A 26918-nucleotide genomic window follows, 5' to 3' on the forward strand; every position below is an offset into this window, starting at 1 on the left:
TGGATGCGCCCCTGATAAGCTGCGACTAAACCTACAGATGTCCGTAAAGTTTTGGCGCTTTATTCAGCGGTTTATTTAGCCACGAGTCCCGAGCTATCTGAAAAAGTCTCTAGGTCAATTATGGCACCAGAACATCGAAAATGACCTTTAGTTTGCAATATCATGTGGCCATCGAGGTCAAAAGTTGCGTGAAGGAACGGGAAACTCGATGTCACCTAGAAATTACCGGCCAATTTGAGAACTGCAAGTATCAAAATATCCCCAAGCGCAAGAGCTAGTGTCCGTCGAAAAGTCCAGACCTTTCAAGGTCACCCTTCAGGGTCAGACGGGCTCAAAGGAGGGGAAACTCAAAATCACTAAAAAAAAAACTACCGGCCAATTTTCAGCTAGCGAGCATCAAAATATTCATAAGTTCAACAGCTAGCGTCCGTCAAAAGTCTTGACCTCTCAAGGTTACTTTTCAAAGCCAAATGCGGGCTGAAATGATGGGGATCTCTACATCACCCAAAAATTACCGGTCGATTTTAAACCGCATACATTAGAATATTCACCAAACAAAAAAGTAGCGTCCGTCAAAGGGTCCTGCCCTCTCAAGGTCATCCGTCAAGGTCAACTTCAGACTCAAAGGATGGGAACTCGATATCGCTGAGAAATTATTGGCCGATTTTTAACTTGCGAGTATCAAAATATTTACAAGCGTAAAAACCAGCGTCCGTCAAAAAGTCCTGTACCTCTCAAGTTTACGTTTCAAGGTGAAGCGCGGGCTCAAAGGACGGGAAACTCGATATCACCCAAAAATTACAAACCGATTTCAAACTTACAAACGTCAAAATATTTGCCACAGAAAGAACTGGCAGCCGTCAAAAAGTCCTGACCTCTTAAGGACATCCTTCAAGGTCAAACTCAGGCTCAAAAGACGTGGAACTCTATGTCAAGCGAAAATTACCGGCCGATTTTCAACTTCCAAAGATCAGAATATGTAACACAGAAGGAACTAGCGCTCGTCAAAAAGCTCTGGCCTTTCAGGTCACCATTCAAATTCAAATGCGGGCTTTAAGGATGGAGAACTCCATGTCACCCAAAAATTACCGTTCAATTTTAAGATTGCCATAACCGGAATATTCCACTGCAAAAAAGATTAGCGTCCGTCAACAAGTTATGACTTCTCAAGGTCACCCTCCAAGGTCTAACGTGGACTTTTTGGGACTTTTCGATGACTGTAGTTTTGTGGTAAATATTTTGTGGTGAATATCTTTGCCAGTTTAAAATCGGCCAGTGACGTTTGGGTGATACTGAGTTCTCCCTCTTTTGAGCCCGCGTTTGATCTTGAAGGGTAACATTGAGAGGTGAGGACTTCTTGACGGATTTATGTTCTTTCTATGGTGCATATTGCGATGTTTTCAAGGTTGAAATCGGCTGATATTTTGGGGATGATATTGAGTTCCTCTTCCTTGGAGTTCACGTCTGACCTTGAAGGAGTGACCTTGCAAGGTCAGGACTTTTTCGTGTACGCTAGTTTTTCTGTGGTGATTTTTGTGTTTGCAAGCTTAAAATCGGCCAGTAAATTTTGGGTGATTGAGCTCCCCGTCCTTTGAGCGTGAATGTGACCCTGAAAGATAGCCTTGAGAGGTCAGGACTACTTGACGCAAACTGGTTTTTCTGTGTTGAATATTTTGATGCTTACAAGTTTAAAGCCGACGGGCAATTCTTGGGTGATGTAGAGTTCCCATACTTTGAGCATGAATTTGAACTTGAAAGATGACGTTCAGAGGTCAGAACCTTTTGACGGACGCTAGTTTTTTTTGGGGGGGGTGAGTTTTCTGATGTTTGGAAATTGAAATCAGCTGGGAATTGTTGGGTGATATGGAGTTTCCCGTCATTTCAGCCAACATTTGATCTTGAACGGTGACCTTTAGGGGGCAAGATCCTCTGACGTACGCTAGTTCTTTCTGTCCTGAATATTCTGATGTTTGCAAGTTTAAAATCGGCCAGTAATTTTTGGGTGATACTGAGTTTTCCGTCTTTGAGCTTGAATTTAATCTTTAAAGATGAACTTGAGAGGTCGGGACTTTTTGACGGATACTATTTCTTTCGGTGTTGAATGTTCTAATGTTTGCAAGTTTAAAATCGGGTGGGGATGTCTGGGTGTAATGAAGTTCCTCGTCTTTTGAGCCAGGCTTTGACCTTGACGGGCATCCTTGAGAAATCAGGGCTTTTTTACCGACGCTAGCTCTTTCTGTGTTGAATATTCTGTTGTCTGGAAGTTGAAAACCGGCCGGTAATTTTTGGTGATATGGAGCTCCGCATCCTTTGAGCCTAAGTTCGACCTTGAAGGATGACCTTGAGAGGTCAGGACGTTTTGACGGACGCTAGCTCTTAAACTTGTGAATATTTTGATGTTTCAAGTTAGAAATCGGCCGGTAATGCTTGGGTGGTATTGAGTTCCCCGTCCTTTTTAGCCCGCATTTGACCTTGAGGGGTGACCTTGAAGGTCCAGGACTTTTAGACGGACGCTAGCTCTTGCGCTTGTAAATACTTTGATTCTTGCAGTTTTCAAATCACAGCAGTAGGCCTTCCGGGCGTTGGTCTTCCGAGCGAGGGTCCTCTTGCGGCGGCGCGAACGTAGGTCTTAAGAGAGGAGGTATCCTGGACGGAGGTATTTCGGCCAGAGCTCTAATGAGCGTAGGTATTGTCAGCGCATCTCTTCCTAATATAGGTGTTCCGGGACATTCCGGCAGCCTGTTTTTCATGCGTGTGCACTCAACGCGAAGACTTAATGCCAAGTACAACTTCCGTTCCGGGAGTATATCTCCAACCTTCCGCAGGCAGGACAGGACGGGACTGCACTACCTGGAGGCCATGGGACGGAACAGGACGGAACAAGATGGGACGGGACAGATCCGGGCACGGTTGGACAACACCGCACAGAAACGTACGCAGGTGGACGGGACTCGACACAGTCCGACTCGGCACGGCCCATCGCCGTCTGATCGGAGCTCTAGATTTCCCCAGGTCCTATACATTTCAGAACTGTGCTGTCCAGTCCCGCCTGATCCCGTCCAGCCCGCCCGGTCTCGTCCGATTCCGTCCAGTGTCGCCTAGTGTCGGCACCCGGCACCGCTCAGTCCCGACCCGACCAATCCCGTCTTGTCCCGCCCGGCTCCCTTCGATCCCGCCCAGCGTCGGCAACCGGCACCGCTCAGTCCCGATCCGACCAATCCCGTCTTGTCCCACCCGGTTCCCTTCGATCCCGCCCAGTGTCGGCACCCGGCACCGCTCAGTCCCGATCCGACCAATCCCGACTTGTCCCACCCGGTTCCCTTCGATCCCGCCCAGCGTCGGCACCCGGCACCGCTCAGTCCCGATCCGACCAATCCCGTCTTGTCCCGCCCGGTTCCCTTCGATCCCGCCCAGTCTCCTGAGGCTCCTCGCCGGCCAACGGAAGTCTGGACGCGAGCGCGACGCGGGCGCCACCTGTCGAATATAGAGGACGCCGTTGAGCCAGCACCATCGGGGACGGTTGCCCACCTAGCGTGAGACGACGCTGCAGCAATCGCACCAGACGACACCGCCCGTCGAGGAGTTCAATCGGCGTCGCTTTCCCACCCATCCCCACCCATTCCCATCAGAGAGGAAATGGTGTTTCGAGGGCGACGGTGCTGTAGTCGCCCTCTTTCCGGCGAACGCCCTGCGGAGAAGGGGTCCTACGCGGGCTTCTCACCCGGCTGGATTGTTGCCTGTGAAAGGCGAAGCATGACAACGGCATAGGACGTGCCAGAAAACCAGAGGCTCCAGCCAGAAAACTGATACAAATACGTTCCCTGATGCGGGCCATTCTCGCTCTGTTGACGGGCTGCACGTCGCAGGTTCGCTCGTGCACTCGTTCGCATCGTCGTTCCTGACGGACACTGCTTGGTTCGTAAACAAACAGCCTACCGCTTGATGTGCATGTATAACACCGGCCCTATTGCACTGCGTCGTTACGTCGTCACATTCTGTGCTTGGGCCCGTCCTAATCTTTGTGGTCTGAGCTCGAGTGAACACCCGCCGGTTGGCTCATGGCGGTACCGGGTTTCCGGTACCGCCACGTTCCCCGGGTACAGGTAATTCTGGTCTGGAACGGTGGGACTCATCTGGCGGAACGTTCGCCTCGTAGCCGGGGAAGGGTGGGGAGGGGTCCAGGTTTGTCTCTCGGCAAGGGTTCCATCCCCCCCCCCCCCTTCCATCCCACCGCTATATGCTGTTGGCTTCTGGACACCCAATGTCCTATGCTGCTTTGCCATTGACTACCGCAGGCCCAGTGGTAGAGCCAGAGTACAGTCCTTCCTTCAGAATGTGCCACAACGTCGTTATGTCTCATTAGTGAACAGGATACAGGCTACTTCGCTAACGGCTGCATGTTCCTGTCAACAGACCTCTTCCTAATGGGCTGAGTTCTGTGCCATGTCGTTATGCAAGCCACTTCGGTAATGGTTCCTCGTGCTCAGGCGGGGGCTCCTGTCAGTGATCTTGTCAACAAATCCACGCTCCTCATGATTCGCCTCCGGTTACTGGTCAGGCCTTGACCCTCTTCAAAAGCGGCTCCTTCCTGATCTTGCCATGACACTAGAGTATAGTCCTTGTCAGTAGACCACTTCTCTCACTGTCGTACAAACCACTTCGCTCATGGTTGCTTCAGGCCCAAGCCGCGATCTGTTGCGTTTTTCGCACTTCACCTACGAAGCAGGCCGTAACATCCCGTCAGCCGATCGATCACTGAGCGAACACATCACCTGTCATGATGAGCGAATACACCAGCTGTCATGCTAAGCGAACGCACAGCTGTCATGATAAGCGACCACATCAACCGTCATGATGAGCGAACACATCACCTGTCATGATGAACGAATACATCAGCTGTCATGATGAGCGAACGCGCAGCTGTCATGATGCACGCCGATTCACTAATGAGTGCTTCTTCGTCCCCCATCCCAGCCAGCTGTGTCTAAAGTTCTTGATCGGGAACCCGACTTTGACAGACGCTAAACAGCGCTTTGTTGCTTTTCCCCATTTAATCCTATAAATGAAAAGCAAAACCATGCGTTAAAGTACCCTTTCTAGTACCCTTTCTAGCCTATCCCTTGTAAGGTGTTGTGCACTTGTCCACGTCTTCATGCACAGTCAGTATTTTTCTTGGAGAGCGTAAGCGTTCCATGTCCCCCCCCCTGGCTACCCCTTGGGCTGAGTTGCGGAAAATTTTGATAACAAGGGGGCAACATGCTTGTGGTTCTTCACTTTTAAACCGACTTATGTCCCACGTCACCTACGATGATGTTACCGGCGTGACCTGAAATAGTGTGCCCTCTGGTTGATTGGCAGAGTGAAACCCGTCGATGTATTACACTGGCGTGTTTCATCACGTGACATTTCCAGTGTCCGGCCGGGTTGCGAACCGCGAGCTTCAGTGGGCTTCAGTAACCTCAGTGAGCGAGACTTGGCCGCGAGCGTGGCTGCACGGCTACCGCTACCAACGGCTACCGCACATAGCTTGCTCTGATGCTGTTTTGCTCGGTCAAACACAGTAATGACCCAGTCTTCTGAGACGGGCTTTGAGCCCCGGCATCCATCGACCCCGGCGGTGGTCACGTGCTTACTGACAGCCAATTGATCTGACCGTTGTGCTCAATAGATCATGGCTCAACCTGTGTATGTACGACACGCCACAGGTCGACGTACGTTCGTGTTTTCTTTTTACACGCTGTGAATTATTGTGCTTCGGCAAGAGAACCCCGCAGTTATGCCAGTTATTCGTTTCGACTCACGTTGACATCGATCGAACGAAAGGGGTTTGGCAGTTGTCTGCATGCGATGTTGTTGGTGTGCTCGACGAAACATTTTCTGCAGTCTCATTATCACAAATTTATTGTTATATTTCACCACATTACGTCATACGCCAGCACATCGTCGAGCCTCACAAAATATATTCTAAAGACAGTAAAACAATTCAAATGGCGATAGCTGAGCACGTCGGTCAAACACAACGCAGTGCCATCCACATAAAAAAGAATTTCTGGAGTACTGAAAACCTTGCCTTCTAGCCCGGAGCGACCATGCAATAATATACGAACGATTGAACTATGACAGTGGCGTCGAAGAACAGAGCGAACGTGTCTTGGATAACCAATCTCAGTTAACTTAACGCCAGTAATTACTTAAACAAAGAGTGACCAGCCACAATCGCCATGCTGCAGCAAAAGTCTCCGAACGCTTTTTGTGCTACATCACTATCTCCTGGGCGTATGGCTAGTCCCGACCAGTAAAGAAACTCAGTAGAAAAACGACGTCATACGCCAAGCCAATACAAAACCACACCCCCGACGCTACATGGCCACAATATCAGTCCGGTACCGCCCAACACCTTAAACAAACACCGCGCCTGGCCACCATATGCGCGGCTTGTCGCGGCGCGACACGCAGGTCCTCACGCCTGCACGAATGGAAGTCGGACGCGCCCGTCCGTGTCGCCCGCCGCTCACAGAGCGACGAGAGCGCCCGCCCCGCCCCCGACCCCGCCGGTGCGCGGGGCGCGCCGACGCGCGTCAGCTGGTCCCAGTCGCCGGTCACCGCGGGTCATGGCGCGGTCGGCTCGAGCCCCGCGGCTGTCTGAGCCGGGGCGGCGCCTACGCCTCGGACGAGAGCTCCTTTATCGACTCGGGCAGCTCCTCCACCAGCGTGCCGAAGAACTCCTTGCCGATCGTCGTCTCGTCCTCCGAGTACAGGAAGTCGATGGCCACGTTCACGAACTCATCGATGCTCAGGAAGCCGTCGGCATTGCGGTCGATCGCCTTGAACGATTTCTCGGCCATCTGAAACGTCGCACACGAACGTGAGTTTGCGCACAAACAGCGATAACGAAACAGCCAACAAATGTAGGCAGCAAAGGTACTCACCGCCATACAGATACCGTCTGCAAGACCATGGCGGCAGAGTTGTCTACAAGACAATGACACCTGATCGCGTGATGCTGCCGGACCAAAGCCGATTCATATAAGCCGGCAGCTCACCAGAGGTCACCTCTCCAGAACTCGAACAAATCGAGAGGAAGCAGTCGTGGCACACGCTGTGGGGCAAACCGGGTGTCAGTGGAATTTTTGAAAGGCAGAGCTCGCCGAGACTTTTTGACCACCTTTGTTTTCAGGGCAAAGAAGATCCTTCACATAGGTCGCGACGAAGAACATGTCAGTACTCCGTAGGCATACTGACAACCAACACGAGGCTGAAAAAGGGGAAAAGACTGGCATCCCTCCACGCCGCTGTGGCTAAATACACAGATCCAAGACTTCCACATCACTTGGCAATATTTCTCACATACTCACCTCATCAGAGAGACCGTAGGCCTTGAAGAAGATTTTGTACTCTTTGGGTGAGATGATCCGGTTGCCATTCGCGTCAATCATTTCAAAAATCTGAAATCCAACAAAAGCGTGAGGAACATGCACGATGTGGGTTTCTTCTTGACGCCCAAATGCCATGTCTCGCATAGCGAGAAACATGGCCTCAAGTCCGAAGCAGAGCACGAGTGTTTTTGAGTCCCTTAGACATACTTCACAGGATTGCATTGAAAAAGCTAATGCCAGCAAGACGCGGGTCCAGCGTAGCTACAGCATTCCCGGCCATACTTCAGACTGCTCACCAAGCACAAACATAGGCATCGACCCCGACAGTCATCCCATCGTAAGCGGTGAGCGATTCATTGATAAACAAACACAACTCCGTGCCGTGATAAGCCGACGGCCATGAGCTTTCCGTGCACAGTTCCCACTCTGAGCACCCCCACCGCTGATGGAAGTCTGCGTCACACGAATGCACAAGGTGGCACCAAGGCAAAACTCGCAGCGGCTGCGACACGAGCGCACGTCCCCAATGTTGCGCGTCACAGCGCTGGCAAAAATGACACCTCTGACATCCGGGCAGCGAAAGACAGCAGCATCAATGCCACATGTTCTGTTCGAGCACTAGTGTCAACAGTCGTCTGCGAAGATGCCGGCGACGTCGGCATTCAGAGCCCCCGCCAAGCCGCCTCCGCAGGATTCTCCCGCCGGCTGAACCAGTCCGAGTAAGCTGCCCTCGCGGCTGGAGCCATCCTGCGATGATCCGCCGCCTGCCGGGCCACGACCGCTCAGCTAGACTGTGCAAAAAGCACAGTGGCAGACCTCGAATGGCCCACCCTAAACGACCACCAAGCGATACCAGCCACAGAGAAACGGAAGCAGGTCACGTAGCGTTTCCGCCCCACTTGTTGGCATTGGAATTGCACTCGAGGTCACTTTAGGTAAAAATGAATATTTTGGTTCATCTGACTGCAATTCCCAGCCTTGCTCAGTCAATTCCACCAACGCAAACTTTCCACCAGCTTGTTAAGCCCCTTCACAAGGGCAAGCCGGCGATAACCGGCCACAGCAGGCACGGTGTTCCCGGGACCAGCAGGCTACAAGCCAACTACCCGCTGGCCTAAACACCTGGCGCTGTCGCAGTGACTCAACCACAGGAAAAACGACAACAACGCTGGAACTGGACAGCTTATCTGGGCAACTACGCCGCAAACAGGGCCGATGCGTCAGCTGCCTGCTGATGACACGGCCTGCGGGCTGCACCGGCACGCCGGCCTTCCAGGTCCTCGCTGGCGTAGGGAGCGCACCCGCGTGAGGTGCGACAGCATGACGCAACCGGCGCCTGTGGACTTCCCGTAATAAATCACACTGTTTATGGCGCTGCCCGCCGGCGACATCGCCCGCCGGTCGCAACGTTATCGCGCCAACCCTTGGCCCCATTTGCAGCGCAGACGAGGGCGGAACAGGGAACTGTATCCATATCTGCCCCGGCAGACAGCTTCCTCGGGCGCGGCAACACGCGTCGCATGCGGAAAGCAGCAGCGGCTATTCCCAGGCCCCAGTACACGAGCGCGGACGCGGCGACTCCGCCGTCCGCGTACGGGGCAGAGAGCATCACGTCCCCCTGCCAGCCAAACAAACAGCCAACGGCCACAGGATCACACGGTCGCAAAAACTGTCCGCTACGACCCGAGACAGCAAACAGACGTGCAAAGCGGGCCCGCCACAGTCCTCCGCCACTGAGGCTCGGCCGAGTCTGTCGAGGCCCCGTCAGCTACCGGCCACGGTCCGCCGCTGAGGCTCGGGGCTCTGTCAGCTACCGGCCTCGGTCCTCCGCCGCTGAGGCTACCGGCCACAGTCCTCCGCCGCTGAGACTCCGGGCTCTGTCAGCTACCGGCCTCGGTCCTCCACCGCTGAGGCTCGGGGCTCCGTCAGTTACTGGCCCCGGCCCCGGCTGACCCCAGCCAGCGGGCGCCGCCGGGGCGTCCGCAGACGAGGAAACGGCCGGGCGGCCGCGGCGCCCGCCATACGGTTCCGGCCGACCCTGACGTCCGTCACGAGCCCGTCACCGACGGGCACGCCGAGACCGTCCCAGCTTCGACCGGGCGCCCTGCAACACTCCGGCCCAAGGCTGCCGCCGAACGCCGCACAGCTCAGGACACGCGCCTGCTGCACAGCGCGCCGAACGGCTGACACTCCTAAACAGCTGACAGGCCGGCTTGAGCCAGGCAACGCGCTGTGAACTTGAGCAGTAACATGGCGAAATATGTGGAAGCACCTGGGCGAAATACGAGCACGCTGCGAAGTGCCGAGGTTGCAGCGAGGTGATTAGGACGTCGGGTCCGAACTGCAGATCTCATCAGTTATGTCTGTACATCGCTATCCAAACTCTCTGCGATTTGGCACTGCAGGCCGCCAGTCCATCAGTAAGCTGAACTTGGCCGAATCACTTTTCCAGCACACCAGCCGGGCTGGGCCGGGCTACACAAATAGATTACACCTCACGGCGTCGGCTCTGCAGGCCCTTGGTCCAGTCCCAAGGCTCCCGGCTAAACGAGTCCATCCTAAGCAGCAGGCCGGCATCACAGCAGCAAATGCCATCAACGTTTTCATGGGACGAAGGGGGCGCGACGAACGGCCGCCTCAGGAACATCACTACCAGCAACAATGACCTTCGTATTGCGGTTCGGGCCGCGCACTTCTGCGCCGCCGAGCCGACAGTGCCCGCGATCTGCTGCTGAGCGACGAGACACTGGCCTGTCCTGGCTGGGGCGGTCGTCCGGGGGACCAGCGTCACACTCAACGGCTCAGTCATCGTTTGTGGGACCAATACAACTCTCTCCCAAGACGTGTGTGTCCTCAGCACCCACGGCTGCACCAACGACAACTCATCCACCGTTTGTGTGGCCAATACAACTCCCTGCCAAGACGGGGGCGTCATCAGCATATGCTACACCGCCGCGCTGCGCAGTTAGCGCAGTGATCACAGAACGCCAGCATCTATCGGCGTTCGGGAGACGATCACAACATTTCTCCCGCGTGATGGGAAAAACAACCAGCGCTGCCGCGTCTGACTGGTGACTGCGCTCAGCACCCCACCGCGAGGAGCGTAAACATAGCGCGCTGACTCCCGCTGACAGACGCCGCTGCTGAAGCGACGCCGCCTGTCCCGCCACGCCACCGAGACCGGACACCGGCTGCCGCTCCCAACCACGTGTTTGGGTAACTAGCACCGATTCAGCCCGCCGACCCCCCCGCACGCCGACGGCGTCGGCGGCGCCGCGTCGGAGACGACCTCCCCCCCCCCTCCCCCAATCCGCCCCCGGCCGCCAGCGACATGACCCACGACACTACCAGGTCGGCACGGCCCGGCCGACACGCCGAGCCAGCCAAACACAACGTTCTGGCCGCCGCCGCCTGCCGTGGCCGGCCGGCCGACCGGGGTCGTAAGTCGCGCGCCAGCGGCCCTCACCTGTGACAGGACACGGGGGCGCGACCCGGCGTGTTTTGGCCGCTGGGCGAGACGGACCACCACCCTGTGGCCACTGTGAGATCGCGGCAAAACGGTGAAGGGGAGCAACGCAACACATTAGTGTGGTACTGATGCATTCATTAACGATGTTTTATAAGAAAGGTCCCTGGTTAAATCATTCACTGTGCTGTGAGCCACCTTCGATGGCCTGAGCACCAGTGCACCCTGAGCGACCTGTGCGCCACCTTCGATGGCCTGTGCACCTGTGCACCCTGAGCCACCTGTGAGCCACCTTCGATGGCCTGTGCACCTGTGCACCCTGAGCCACCTGTGAGCACCTTCGATGGCCTGTGCACCAGTGCCCCTGAGCCGCCTGTGAGCCGCCTGTGAGCCACCTCGATGGCCTGAGCACCTGTGCACCCTGAGCCACCTGTGAGCCACCTTCGATGGCCTGTGCACCCTGAGGCGCCTGTGAGCCACCTTCGATGGCCTGAGCACCTGTGCACCTGAGCCACCTGTGAGCCACCTTCGATGGCCTGAGCACCTGTGCACCCTGAGCCGCCTGTGGAGCCACCTTCGATGGCCTGAGCACCTGTGCACCCTGAGCCACCTGTGAGCCACCTTCGATGGCCTGAGCACCTGTGCACCCTGAGCCGCCTGTGAGCCACCTTCGATGGCCTGAGCACCTGTGCACCCTGAGGCCACCTGTGAGCCACCTTCGATGGCCTGAGCACCTGTGCACCCTGAGCCACCTGTGAGGCCACCTTCGATGGCCTGTGCACCCTGAGGCCGCCTGTGAGCCACCTTCGATGGCCTGTGCCACACTGTGCACCCTGAGCCGCTGTGCGCCACCTTCGATGGCCTGTGCACCTGTGCACCCTGAGCCACCTGTGAGCCACCTTCGATGGCCTGTGCACCTGTGCACCCTGAGCCACCTGTGAGCCACCTTGCAAGCTCATTTGAAAGAAAAACTGGCTTGTGTTCAGTGACAAAATATCATGATTTTGAGCGCCAAAAGAAGTACATTTAAAAAACTCTGTCACACAGGTTGTTACGGATATTCTAACAAACTTGCACAAGACAAACAAGGTCAATGGCGCAAGACGACGTTGTTAGATTAAAGGTTAATCCTTGAAGTTTTCCTTCTTGGTCTGAATCATCGTGCGATTTGATGCGTACTGAATCAAGTACTAGTGCAGGTGCCCACTTGTTTCAAATGGCCTTTGGTCTCGGGAATTTTTTCTCCCAAATATCAAGGTTGATCTGGCCCGCACGATCGCACTGACAGATTGACCTGGTAGCCAGATGGACATATTCTGATCACTTCGGTAGCAGTCCACCTACCTGCTAGTCCCGGTGAGTGGTGGCTTTAATCCAGCTAGGGACCACACAGCGACGTAACGCCTGCCCTTTCGCCCGCCGCGCAATGAAAACAGAGCTCGCCCCAGCTGCCAGATGGCACAGTCAGGCGAACACAGCGGGCGTGGAGCTGTGCGCGGCGATGGACACGCAGTGCCGGGAACCGAGCGATCCCGAACTGGTTCTTCGCGGTGCGGCCGTCGCGCAGCACCCAGCGTAGCGTGGCAACGCAGTAGCTGCTGGCATGCCGACGCCCGTAGACTACGCCGCCATACATCCCGTCACACGATCCAGTCGCACATGATTGAAAAAGGTCACCAAGACATCAACAAGTCGCGACGCAGTGTGTCGATCCGAATGACAGCCGTATCCGCCTCATCTCGCAAGGCGAACGCTAGTCCGTCATTGGCCATCCGTCGGTGCAGCGTTCAGATGCGCCCGACCGGGCCGCTCGCCTGCCGCCGCCCCTGGTCAGGCCAGACAAGCCGGGCCGGGCCGGGCCGGGCCGGGCCGCTCGCCTGCCGCCACCCCTGGTCCGGCCAGACAAGCCGGACCGGGCCGGGCCGGGCCGGGCGCCGCCCCGGCGGGACGCCGCGCGTCCGGTGCGCGGCGAAGGTGGGCCCGCGTCCCGTGACGCCCCGCCGACCTCGCCGCGCCCCCGGGGTCACCATCGGATGCCACGGCGTCAATAGCATGCGGGCACCTGACCAGCGAGCTCAGCGCTCGCTCCACGCGGAGCCCGACAGAGCGAGGCTCCGCCGACCGTCGTGGCGGCGCGGCAGCCGGTCGGCGCCGGCCACGGGCGTCCTGGCGGGGAGTGGGCCGGTCCCACAGAACGGGGACGGCCGCCCCCAGAGAAGAAGCCAGCGAGGAAGTCCTCCGATCAGCCGCAACGGGCGGCGCTGAACGGCCGATACCGTTCGAGCGAATCCAAACTCACACATTTGCACACACCCACAGTGAGGCGACACCCCGTCCCCTCCCCGTCCCCCACCGCGTCGGCTACATGGGGCCGGGTCGCCGGCCTTCACACGCGCGAGGCCGACGGCCGACGCCGGCGGCCGCCGCTGCCCCCAGCTACGGCCTGTGTTGGCCGACTCGCCATGGAGACCCGGGCGGCGGCCGCACTGCACCGCGCCATGGTGCGTCACCACGACCGCTGGCTGTCTGTGGGCGCAGGCCGCGCAGCGAGCGTGACCTGCGAGCCGGCCGAGCGAATAGCGGACTGTGAGAAGTGACGTGCCAAGACCATCAGCCGGCTAGCCCACAAACCCGGACACCTCAAGAAGAAAGGTCGTCGCGATTCAGCCTGGCATCCCATCGCGTCTCATTCCTAACGCCGTTCACCGTTCGCCGTTCACCGTACGCCGTAACACTGTTCGCTGCCCGGTACTCATCGAAGGACGGACGCATCCGCCGGGTGCGGTCTCCTCCCTGAGCAGGCCGAGTCAAGATGGCGACGGAAGAGACCGAGGCGCAGATGAAGAGCTCCATCAACCAGAAGCTGATCGAGATGGGCGAGAAAGAGCGACTCAAGACGCTGCTCAAGGAGCGCCTGGCCGAGTGCGGCTGGCAGGACCAGATGAAGGATCAGTGCCGCCAGGTGATCAAGGAAAAGGGCGCCGAGAACATCACCGTCGACGACCTGGTCACCGACATCACACCACGCGGCCGCGCGCTCGTGCCCGACGATGTCAAGAAGGAGCTCCTGCAGAGGATCAAGGCGTTCCTGGCCGACCAGGCGAATCTGTGAGGCCGGCTGCGCTCACCGCTGCTCACCGTAGCTCACCGCCACTGCCTCACCGCGCAGCGCATTCCCAGATAGTGGCCCGATGCTCAACGCGGCGCGCCGCGCACGGCACCTGTCTACGGCATTGCGGCCGCCTTGTCGCAGATCAGCGGCCGCCCACGCGAATATGATACACTCAGCCTGATGTTTACAAATTACGACCATTACACATGGACGCGTGAACTCATACCAATCTGTTGATTGCCGGTTGTTTATGCAGCGACAAACTCGACGATCCAATAAACATGGCGGCTGGACGCGACGCGCCGCCCGTTCGGGCGACCACCGCTGGACCGCCGCCAACGAGGCGATACCACGCGGTCGTCCGGACCGGTCCCGGCCGGCCAAGAGCGGCCCGCCGGCGGCCGTTGTCCGGCGCGGCCGGCGGCCGGCAGACGCGGGCCCCACCCCTCTGCGACCAGCGCCGCCGGTCCAGTCTGGGCAGCGGCCAGCTGGCGGCCGGGTAGGCTGGCCGCCGGATCATGGCGCGCTGGCCTCCGCTCAGAGCCCGAGCGGCATTAATGGACCGGCGGCGCACGGCGCGCCCCGCCGTTACGGCCGGGTGGCAGGGCACGCGCTGGCTGCCAGGGCCGTCGGCCGTGCAGCCTGGACAAAGGCAGGTCCGGGTGCCACACGACGCCGCCCAGCATACATCTCGCTGCGACGCTCAGGGGCCTCTGGTCCGCTGCCACCGTGGCCAAGGCGGATTCTCGCTGTACGAATCGTATTCATCGCTCGCTCATACGAATCATGCTTCGCAAGATAATAAAACCATGGCTATCGGACGGAGCAAATCAGCACCATAAGCATATCCAATGTTGAGGGCGTGTCCTCAGATCCTGACCTCACTCTCCTAGTGCTCCTTGTGTTCACCAATTATATTGCCAAGGCTACATTGAGCGCTAGCTAATGAAAATGGTACTGGCAATGCTATAAACGTCACAGGCGCAAATCTGCAAATCAATACCGGAACAGCGTCAGCCTCCGAGCCAAACATGCGAACACGACACCATATGTTTAGAAAACTGAAACCCGTCTGTCAAATGTCCTTGATATACTGACGCTCAGGCTTGGCCAGCACCGAGCTGGCAATTTCCGGGCCGGCGGGACCCCACGCGGCCCTTCTCGCGCCGCTGTGGCCCGGGCGGTGCTCCATTCGTCCGCTCCTCGTGTACGCCGCCTATCCGTGCCGGCCGTCTGTCATGCCGGGCCCGCCTCGGCCAGTGACACCGTGCAGTGTGCACCAACTGCGCACTGAACGGGCGTGGAGGCCGGCCGGCCGGCCGGCCGTGCGGCGGCGGCGCCGGCTGTGGGGACGCGCGAGCCGCACCCAGCATCCGCGATGCCACCGGTCATCGCCGCCGGTCCCGCCGCCCGGCCACCTGCGCAGACGCCCCGGCGGCCGGGCCTGAAGCACCCACAGGTCAGACCGGGCACGCAGAGGACACAGATGGGACGGCAGGGAGCGGGCGCAGTGCGATGTTATCCAGCCGGCCGGCGCGGCCAGCGGCAGGCGGCAGGCGGCAGGCGGCGGGCGGCGGGCGGCGCCTTGCGCGCGCTCGTGGGACACCGCCATGGCCGCATAGCCAGCCGGTTCCCGCACAGCGGCGGACACAGGCGCCGCATGCAGCGCCGGCTCCCGCCCAGGGAGCCCACGGCGTGTGTCCTTCAGACGGTGGTCTGTCAACACAGCTTGTATCGACTATTTATTTCGCCCCGGACTGCACCAGCCCGTGGCCCGGCCTTCTGGGTACGCCTCTGACGCCGCTCGGGCCCGGCTATCAGCGCGCAGCCCGGCCATTGACGTCAACGGCTGAAAACCAGGGCCAGGCCGGGCCGGCGGGAGAGCAGACGGCCGCTCCAGCTGCCGCCTCGGCCTCCGCCGCCCGCCGGGCGACACCCCCCGTCCGACCCGTGCACGCGCACCGACCGCGCTCAGCCCCCACCGACCGCCAGTGAGACAGCGCGCATGTCCGTAGGCCCATCCCGTGACAGCTCGGCCGGAACGGGCAGACGGCGGCTCGCGGCGACAGCCGACGGCGCCGGCGAGCACTGCCGCGTCACGTCCCAGCCCGAGTGGCACAAAAACGGACGGCGAGGGCGGACCGGCCTCTACCGGAGCGGGCACTGTCGGCGTGGACCGCCGCTCACCCGGCTCACCCGCTGGATCTCCTTCATCGACGCTGTCAGGGGCGCGTCCGAACGATGGCGGACAGCAGCCGCGGTACACGCCGTGCACGGGTATGGCGCCGCACCGCTGGATGGTTCCGCACTGAGCGGTGATGCGGCGCATACGGCCCAAGCCGCTACCGGTTTCGCGTAGCGTCATGGCAGTGGGGAAGGCGGCGGGGTGTTACAAAACATGGCGTGTGGAAACGGGCGAAGGCGCTACCAGCGTGGTGCAAAGGGTTACAATATTGGCCGGGTCTGTGCACACTTGCTTGCACGCGTCGTCCATTTGCCTGCCTGGCCGCGGCAATGTGTTGATCAGCCCCGGCAGACGCAACGCTGATGGCTGCTAAACCGTGATTATAGGCCACTTTGGAGTGCTAAACACCGACAGTCGGTGATCATCGAACACTGTACGGATTCAGGAGCAGCCGGCCACAGCCCTGCCCGCCTATGACCGCTCGGTGGCTGGTGCTAAGCGCAATGCACGTTATCACCACACTGCAGCGGCTTTCGCAATGATTTAACGCTGATTGATGGGTGAGTGACTGCCTGCGTGAGACAACTGCTATCGTAGCCGTCGACTCGGGCACGTTTGCGAGTAAGCAGGTGTGACAATGACAGATGCGTGTCACACAAATTACCCTCAAGCAGCCAGCGTAGCCAACGGCGATCTGTCGATACCGTCAGCGTTCCGCACACCGCCTGGGCGGAGCCGGGAACGGAGCCCACCCGGGTTCGGCCCGACGCCAGCGCCAGCGCGCGCGCCCCGGCCGGCGCAGCCCCCCCCCCCCCTCCCCACACTGTGACCCGCCCTACCCGGCGACCGTCGAGGGAGCCCCGGCGGCGCGGTCGGGTCGGCGTCACGCGGCGGCGGCGGCCGGTACCGCGCGCACGCCACACCGCCACTGTCGCCGCAGACCCCGTAAAACCGGTCGGCCGGCGCGCCGGTAATCAGCCGAGGCCAAACACGGTGGCCGGGCGCGGGCGGCTTGGCGTGGGCGCGCTGACCAACGGCCGGCATGCAGCGTCGCCACGCGCCGGCCGCCTGCCGCTGACCAGCGGCTGACCCCATTTCGCCAGCGAACCATGCATGTATTCCACGTGCCGGGTGCGAACCCAAGCCGGTTGCCACGAGCGCTCGGCATGTCAATGGCTCGTCGGTGCCACGCTGGCCCAGCGGGCGGTTCGGTACTGGCGCCCACCGCGACGGCTGCCCACCTTATAGAAGAAGGCCCACACCGGCATCTGCTTCTTCTCGGTGGTTTGTAGGCCGGCTGGTTGATGGCGTGCTGAAGCGACCTGACGAACTCCTCGCGTGTGATGGCCGTGTGCGGGTCCTCCACCGACCCCAGCCAGTACTCCCAGAGGCGCTATAACGAAGAGGGCGCATCAGCGGTGGTTCCAGCGCTCGCCGCACGGGGGCGCCGCCGCACGCGGTACAGGATATGCCACACGGAGACCGGTGCGCACGACCAACGGCACAGCACACGGACACGCACAGACGCCGGTGAATACAGCCATCTGTGGATGGCTGTCGGGCCTGCATCAGGCGTGAGCCACAGCTGAGCCGACCGCGCCGCCGATCATCAGACCGTCGCATGCTATGCAAATAAACACGGCACGACGTGGTGCTCATGAATACCAAGCGGCTGCACCATGTCCGCATCAGACTGCTCTGACGTCAAGGCGAGACCCTTTCCCGCACTAGACCGATGCACATTCGGATGCTCAACGCAAGGCGGGCCGTACTTGGCTCTGCGGCAGCCCTGGCCAAGCGGGCCCCAATGGACTGCGCCTGCCTTCCTACACCTCGGCCAGCGAGGCGAGCCGGCCCTCCGCACCCAGTCGGGGCATATGGAGGGCTTCCCGGCCAGACTCGAGCCATGGCAAATATTATCGTGGATATATCGGAGTCCCATCTGAAGCTACCGTGCAAGAAATAGCCGCCCCAAGGCCACCGTCGGTTGAAGCGAACCTCGATCCTTCTAAACGCAAGTCATTTGGTACAGTTAACAGGGCACTCGACCCTGGTGCTTTCAAAATCGACACAACTCGGACAAAGAAAACACATGTCATTTCCTCAGTTGCAATCGTATGTTCACGTCCCTGACAACTAGGAAACCCGGTTGGGCCAATCGGTAAGCCTTCTCGGCCCCGCCGCGCCGTCATGTCGGCGCCGTACCCGGAAGTTGAGCATGGCGTCCACCTCCTCCTTCATGCCGACGCCGGTGGTCTGGCACAGCCGGGTCTGCACTCGCACATAGTCGGTCCAGTCGATCCGGCCGTCGCCGTCCGTGTCGTGCAGCTCGAACAGCGTCACCATCTTCCGCTTCCAGAACTCGCTCGAGCCCTGCAACGTAAGGCGGACGGTGCATGAGCGCGATAGAGGGGTCTGCCACGCGTCACGTCCACACCCAATGGTCTAGCCGTATTTCCTTCGCGTAGCGTTCATCTTCGGGTGTTGTACAGGGCTGGAGGCAGCGCTTCGCAGCGGAAGGCCCGAGGTCGATGGGTGTGGAAGTTTATGCCATATCGGCGTTCAATTGCCCACATGTTCAAACAGCACAGGGCGTCACGTGATTCATCAACTTTCGCAACCATCACGTGTATTTGGCTAGACGAGGATGCACTCATGGCGGCGGCTCGGAGGGCGGGAGGCGGCGGCCTGGAGGGCGCGGCCCGCCGGTCTGAGTTGTCGGCGGACGGGGAGCGGGTGGCGGTGGCCTGGCGGGCGGGCGGCGGCGGCGGCGGCCTGGGGGGCGCGGCCCGCCGGTCTGAGTCGTCGGCGGACGGGGAGCGGGTGGCGATGGCCCGGCGGGCGGGCGGGCGGGCGGGCGGCGGCGGCGGCCTGGAGGGGGCGGCCCGCCGGTCTGAGTCGTCGGCGGACGGGGAGCGGGCGGATTGGCCGGCCGAGCGGGCGGGCGGGCGGGCGGGCGGCGGCGGCCTGCGCGGACCGCCGGTCTGAGTCGGCGGGGTCTGCCGAGTCCTGCTGCTATCACGCCGTCCAGTCGACGGCGCACGAGTCGGCTCACACTGATGTCGGGACACGCCCCGGCCGCCGGCGAACGTGCGGCCGTCCAACTGGCGCCTCCGAGACCAGCGTCTGGCATGCATTGCTCCTGGCCAGCTGGCTCGCGCGACCCGTGGCCCAGGCCCCTCCACAGCACACATCAGCCAGCCTCCTACCGGATGACATTACTGCTGACAATTGAAAATGCAGCTGTTTGTATATCCATGCTACTCGTAGCGAGTGGTATTGAACAAAGTCCTGTCCCCCCCCCCCCCCCACCGCTATTTTCTGGTACCACGGCAATTCAAACAAAGCCGTCACAGCATATGTACGAAAGCCTCTTCACAAAGACGAAATACAGTGAAGGTGGTGGGACTCCTGACCACCGAAGAGAAGCAGGGTCCCCTGAAGTTGAACATGCGTCTGAACACGACCCAACACGCAGCTCATCATTTGTTGGAGCTTTCCTAATGTGTATTGAGTCATTCACACAAACCCAACTGAAGATGGGTGTTTTGACTGTTAACGTTGCCAGCATGACTAAGAGAAGACTAGAAAAGAGCAATGAACGGTGCACAAGAAGACTGAGAGGCAGAAACTCTCGGGACATTGCCATCGGCATGTAGTGAAGTCCCGTCTAAATGTGAAGCGGGCCTGTGGGCGGGCAGAACAGGAATATGAAAATAGGCTCAATGATCCCATTAAAGGACACAACATATTATGTCGGACATATGCTAAGAGCAAACGGCAAAAAGTACGAAATCGAACTGAGCATTAACCTACCCGTATCATGAAGGAGGACACGCCAGGAAGTCCTGTGACTACAGATCGATCCCACATCCATCTGCTGTAAGCTGGTGGAAAAGTCTGACTTCCTCGATGGTTTTGTATTTGAAGGAGGAGTAAATAATAGTTGATCAACAGCACGGTTTTAGACGAATTTATGGCGTTAAAACATAGTTGCTGACGTTGGTAAAAGATACAAGATCGGCGTCGGGTGTGAGAAAACGCTGATCCGACGCTAAATAATTTCAGGAAAAGTAAAAAAAGAAAAAAAAGAAAAAAAGAAAATGCTTCCCAAACGTCCCATTTAGAAGTTAAAATATAGTGGGATAAGCAGAAGGTTGGCTGCACGGACAGAATCGTTCATTTCAAAGCGAGAACAGAGTGGTCTTGAACAGCATCCCATTGGAGAGTGGTCGTGGAGAGCGTCCATTCGGGAAGTGGTCTTGAACACCATCCATTCAGAAAGTGGTCGTGAATAGCATCCATTCGGAAGCGGTCTTGAGCAGCTTCCACTCGGGGAGTAGGTTTGAACAGCGTCCATTCGGACGGTGTTTACAGCGTCCGAATTTTTAATTTAATATACAGCGTTTACAGCGTCCATTCGAACGGTGTTTACAGCGTCCGAATTTTTAATTTAATACACAGCGTTTACAGCGTCCATTCGGACGGTGTTTACAGCGTCCGAAGTTTTATTTAATATACAGTGTTTACAGCGTCCATTCGGACGGTGTTTTGGGGAGCCTCAACGCAGTGTTTTAGGAGCCTTGTCATGTTTTGTGATACATAACATAGTCGAAGGATAAACTAGCAATACACAATCATGTGCTAACCAAATAAACTACCCAAATGAGTACAACACTGCAGGAAATATGCTCAACAGCAGGCTAGTGTGGCAAATCTACAAATGTGCAAGTGCATATGAATAGTAAGGAACAGGTTTGCAGAAACACCACGCTAAGTTTTGAACAACAGCGTGCTAACAAGTGGTAAACAAATACAAGTAACTTGCAGTGCAAATATCACAGGTTTAACTGGCATCAACAAAGTCAAAAAAGTTAGGAACGGCGTTCAGATTTTCAGGTTTGCCATCTCAATGTCTAGAAGAGGTCTCAGCAATGCGAAATAAACTGCCTCTAATTTGTTAGCCAGGCCGCTGTTGGAATATGCATGTTGTGTATAGGACCATAATGTTGTGTACTTAGTACACGAAACAGTGACGGCAGAGGAAAGAACATATATAAGTGAAGGGTGACCGATGTCTTTTGGGTCAACACGAAAGGTATAGTGGTGTGCAGATATACTTGTTAAGCTGCGTTGGAAGCCACTGGAACTGAGACGAAACGGGACACCTGATCCCCATTCAGACACCCATTTAAAACGTTGATAATATGATTGTTAGACCAAATCAAGTCGGGTGTGGGCCTTTGAAAAATCGCTCAGTGTCGTCTCGGCCTGTTCCTTTACCGAGACAGCGGTATTCGTAACGTGATAGACGAACATTGCCTCGCAGAACTGTGTATCTATGCCCGTCCCTGTCCTACATCCCACCGTTGAACTCCTAGTTGAATACATCCGGAGTGGCGCGTACATCCCCTCCACCTGCCTCGTGTGGGCCCTTCTGTGCGTTAGCTGGCGGCTTACCGCAGCGGAAATCCGTGCTCTGACGCCAGCTCTTGCGTCATGGGATGGGCAGCCGCAGCGGGCTTTCATAACGGAGCGCAGCTGATGAGGTCGCGCCTGGTTTGGGGAAACGGGGCGGGAAAACGGCCGACTCAGTCCGGACTTCGGAGAGCGGGGTACAGCTGGACACGGCGGATGACGAAACATGCTTGCCTGCCCGCTTTGTGCTCACGAACCGCACGGCGAGCGGGACAGCCCGCTTCGTGCTCACGAACCGCACGGCGAGCGGGACAGCCCGCTTTGTGCTCACGAACCGCGCGGCGAGCGGGACAGCCCGCCTCGTGCTCACGAACCGCACGGCGAACGGGGCAGCCCGCTTTGTGCTCACGAACCGCACGGCGAACGGGACAGCCCGCTTTGTGCTCACGAACCGCACGGCGAGCGGGCCAGCACGCTTTGTGCTCACGAACCACACGGCAAGCCGCGCTGGCCACCAACCGCAGTGAGAGCATGACAACAAGAGACACTCCATATGCCCATATACATTGTCAATAATGACAGGTATCACAGCGGCATTATCACAGCACATCACACACCCGTAAGCCGCCTATTCGGTACGCAGCGGGCGGTCATAAAAATAATGTATCATCGTGTGACGGTGCTAAAACCTCGCTGAGAGGAGCCAGACACCCTCGGAATCCAAACAAGTGGGTCAACAGTCACTAAAATATCCGTCTTTCGTGAGAGCTCCTAGCAACATTCCCTGAGAGCTCCATAGCCGTTCACCACCGCCTTAACTCGCGATTCGCCAATCGCACGGCTGGAAATTGGATGGGTACGGACCCGGCAAGTCGTGGCTGTTGTAGCCTTTCAAACTGACGAATTTTTAATGGCTTACGTCATCTATGACTAAGATTAGGTATTGCGAAAACGCATATCTTCTGGGTGGTTTATCTTCTCGGCGGAAATTTTTCGCACCGAAGTAGGCTGCACGCCTGAGTGTCTTTAACGGTCAAATCCCTCAGTCCATGTCACGGCAAATGACGTTCATGATCGGATTAGAAGAGGTTTCATTGTCCGATAACTTCTACTGGTGTCATTCATTGCAGAACAGCGTTGGACTGCTTAGTCACTTGTAGACGGCACATTCACCTCCAAATCATCCAGTTCGTGTCAGACCATCAACTGCCGCATCTACTGAGATCGGACATAAGTCCTCAGAACGCTCCCAAACGGGTCGATCGAGTTCATGCTCGAGAGCACGTGGCCGGCTGCACACACAGAGCCTGACTTCCTCCATCAATATTGTCGTCCACATTCTTTTCTTTCAAACGGTGTTGGTTCGGCGCCGTTGCGACGCCTGACTGCCAACGCTGACGCAAAGTAACGGATAGCCAGAACCCAAACAATGTCACGTAACCCGTCTAAATCCCTCAGCAGCACTCGCCCCACCACCGATGCGCCCCGTCCCCAACCCCCAGTAGGATACCTCCTGCCGATCAGAACGGTGCCCGACGCACCATATTCAGTCCCAACCATCCCGCCAGGGCTTTTCTCGGCGCCCCAGAGGACATCGTGCCCGCCGTGAATCCCCAGCTGACCGTCTGATGCCACTAGCAAGGGCACATCTCGGAAGGAGCACATCAACCACCTCCCACCACGCAACACGGCCATGGTGGAAGAGATTCTCGAAGAGAATCTCTTCCACCATGAGAGAAGAGAAGAGAGTCTAGAGAAGAGAAGAGAGTCTCGGAGCACAGGCGGCTGACGTCCACAGTCACATCTAGAGGCCATTATTATGGGGCAAAAGGCCCTCTATAAGAGCAGCTTTTCCTGAGAGCTAAGATCACTTGCAACGGTAAACGACCAGTGAATCAAATTTACTTTACACGACACCTTGCAGAAGCGCTGCCCATCACAGTGTTTTACGAATGTTTTACGATTGCACAAAACGAATAATCCTGTTTTAGCGGTGGTTCGGTTCTCTCAGCCGCGGTTCTCTTATCTTGCATACCGGCCTCCGGTTATTCACAGTTCCCTGAGTGTCCTCGTGCTGGCTACAAGGGCAGCCCACCTTCCCGCAACCTGTACCAACACTCACACAGTTCGCGTGAAACATTCGACCGGATTCCGTGGAAGCCACCAACACCCAACGCCAAGCAGGAACAAGCCAGTCGGCAATACGCGGATCCCTTTGAACGCCTCGTCCGCGGAACCGTCGGACTCGATGCCGTGTTTTTCCGTCGGCCGTCGGCCGGCAGTTCGACGGAGCGATGACCGGCCGATGCCGGAGAGGCCGCCCGGTTCGGATCCCCTCTGGCCGCCACAGCCGCCTGGCGGGGCAGCACAGCTGCTCCGACCCGGCCCCGGAGCACCCGTGCCCGCCTGACGCAAACGGCCGCTCCAGCAGCCTGCTCGACGCCGCGACACGGTGCGCGAGCCTTGAATTTGTCGCCCGCCGTCACTTTCGCGGCGCCGTTTCTGATGCAACACGGCTGGCCGTGCTGCGCCGCGCGGAGCCAGTTCACTTGCTCCAGCACAGATCCGCTAAACGGCTGGTTGGCTCGAGATGCCAGCTATCGACGCCTGACGCGCAGAATCAGTTACAGAATCGCCTCAACCCATGCTGGAAGAGGCGGGGGAGGGGGGGGGGGGGGGCAGCCGTTTTTCCCACTGGCGTGCCACCGGAAGTGACCCCAAAGCCCCTTGTCTATTTTCAAAACCAAACTTGCTGCGACAAAGTAGAGGGTGGCCTGGGATGGCTCGTGTATAGTTACAGCCGATCGCGATTCTTAAGCGTCGACATAAATGACCTATGACGGGTGAAAACAGGTCACTGGGGCAAACTGAGTGAAATTGGCCTTCACTCTTTTTTCATATCTGCGTGTGTAACAACGGAGGGGAAGACGGTGCTGTACAGTGAATCAGGTAGCTACCAACTCATCGGTGCATGTGACGCGTTACAGGTCACATCAGGTCATACAGGTCAAACGTTATGCGCTTCCGCCCCGCCCATTATTTCCAAAACCTAACATAGCGAAAATGCCGCGACAAACGCCGCTGGGAAGCGATTGCAAGCCGCATCAAACATCGGTTGAGGCGGCCAAAGATGCATGAAACCACAGATCGCCATCATAACACGAAAAGCCCTCAATGACGGTCATTTCTTTGCATTTAAATCATCCACTTTCATGGTCGTGTATTAAAGTGACGACGCAGAAAAATAGGAAAAATACCGAGAATACTTCGCCACGAATAGACTTTACCAAATAAATCATGACAACGAATCATGACGAGACATGGAGGAGCGGTATGGACAGCAAGCGTATTTATGTTGTAACGACGGGTCATGAAAAGTTGAGCATCATTGCGATATTTACTCAGCGTAATTGTACTAGCTTGGCAACTGGCAAACTGAACCTGAGCCCATTGCATTTGACACAGTCGACACCACTCTGTGCGGTAAATAATCAGATGCCACAAGTCGATTGCGGACACCTATTCTGTAACGTACCAGATCGGACTCCTTCATACATAATGCAGCCGAAATCTCCATAAAGAACTGGAGATTCACGGAAAGGATCTTGAAATTGTAAAAATATATAGAGAGATGTTTTGCTCATCTGCTTAAAATCTAATCACCAAACGCCCAGTGGTACACCAGTCAGAAGCTGACAAACGGTATCGTGTTGCCGGCCGGCCGTCAGACAGCTAAGACTTGCGGCCGGGCTTTGCAACTGGAGAGTCGCAATAGCCTGTCGTGCGGAGTATACTAATCAGCACCCGTAATACGATCACGCTGAGGGAGACGTTATACCCCAGACGAGAGCGCATGCAACCGTGCGATCTCAGTCGTGTTGTGTTCTCAGCACCGCCTTAACAGACAGATTGGGTCCACGTTGTATGCTTGGGTGCAGACTGTATGTGGTCTATGTTGTCGGTAGCTTCAAGTTTTCTCAGTCTCAAGCTGAGCCCTGGGACTGGAAGCAGATGCAGCTGTGCATCCAGACTGCAGCGACGCGGGACAAATAATTATTTGCAAGCCGAAGCCTGCAGAAGACTGCACCCCATTACCTTCCACCGCAGCAGGCGGGGGCCTTCACGAGGGTCCCAAAACGGAGCTGCCGTGCCTCAGCCAGCGAGCAAGTGCAGCGTCCGTGGCAAAAAAAAAACGGCCATGGAGACTACTCCGTTATTGATATCACACTAAAAGGTGTCATTTCCCACCCAAAACCTTGAACATAGACGCCACAGTATTACACTCATGCCGTTGCGAGGACTAATAAATGTACACTATCAGTTTATTGTCTACCCACACCATGCCATTCGCCTAACACCGTGTTGATTTGGTCGGAGTTGTGCAGAAAGCCCTTCCTACCGCATTCGCATCACCGACGAAGCCCGCAGCGGCGCAGATGGAGTCTTGCGGGAAGCGAGATTCCATCTTGTGAAGCTTTCCTCCACGCTTGGGACGTTACGCAGAACGCAATATGTGATTTTAAAAAGACCTGTGGGACCCTGGGCCCAGGAAGTCTGTTTTTTAACCAAGGAACCAAAGGTAAAGATCCAGCGTGTCCGGCACAGTGGCATTTGAACACAGCTGGACCGATGCGCTGCGCGACTTCGAGCATATTCGCACAAACAAGCTGAGGGTACGGAGCTGTGCATGATATACAAAATATATGCATACATGTTTTATGCCGGGAAACAGCATTCAGCTCGACCATTCTGGAAACAATCGGCTAGCTGCTTACTGGAAACTGACATTCGGCCAAATGCACTTCGATTCCTCGCACGGCTGCCCGGCAGCCCCCCTACGCTGGCGAGGATCGACTACGGATTCAGGATGTCAGCACTTACCGCTCTCTGAACGGTGCAATAGTGCTGGTAGCACAGCGTCCTCTGCAGGTGTCCAGCACCTCGACACGTGAGGTGAGGTCTGGACGCGGCCGCCCTCAGCGTCACTCCCAGCAGACGGCCAAAGCTGGTCATCATGTAAGCCCTCAAACACTTCGCGTTTCACACACAAGCTTCACAAAGCTAACGCCAGATGCACAACCCTCCCGCACTAACCCTTGCTATATAATGCCGCCGCCAGACAACGCACGCGCGGCCCCACCGGTACCCACCCCACCGCTCTGTTTAGGTACGATAGCTGGCGTCCCAACAGTTACCAAGGCGACAGCCATCACCCGGACTCCACGAGTCTACTGGCTTCGGTAGAGCTGCTGCGACCTTGGATACCCGTCTGGCGATTGGTCGGTGCCTCCGCCCCCTTCCACGTGCTTTTTGCTGTTCCGATTGGTTTCGAGAGCTTTTATGTTCGTCAGGCTTCTGTGA

The 26918-nt window shown here is 57.3% G+C and overlaps 1 protein-coding gene across 1 annotated transcript; it reads right to left on the minus strand.

Moving 5' to 3' along the window:
- Positions 1-6600: 6600 nt before the first annotated feature.
- On the minus strand, positions 6601-26723 carry LOC119110268 (sarcoplasmic calcium-binding protein-like). The gene is made up of 5 exons (XM_037234028.1): positions 26439-26723; positions 18345-18512; positions 17381-17532; positions 7356-7445; positions 6601-6845 (listed from the first exon to the last, which is right to left on the minus strand). The coding sequence occupies exons 3-5, from the start codon at positions 17405-17407 to the stop codon at positions 6660-6662; spliced, it is 303 nt and encodes a 100-aa protein (XP_037089923.1). The 5' UTR covers positions 17408-17532; positions 18345-18512; positions 26439-26723; the 3' UTR covers positions 6601-6659.
- Positions 26724-26918: the final 195 nt, after the last annotated feature.

Source organism: Pollicipes pollicipes, unplaced genomic scaffold (assembly GCF_011947565.3).
Source record: "Pollicipes pollicipes isolate AB1234 unplaced genomic scaffold, Ppol_2.1 Scaffold_7231;HRSCAF=8579_pilon_pilon_pilon, whole genome shotgun sequence".
NCBI lineage: Eukaryota > Metazoa > Arthropoda > Thecostraca > Pollicipedomorpha > Pollicipedidae > Pollicipes > Pollicipes pollicipes.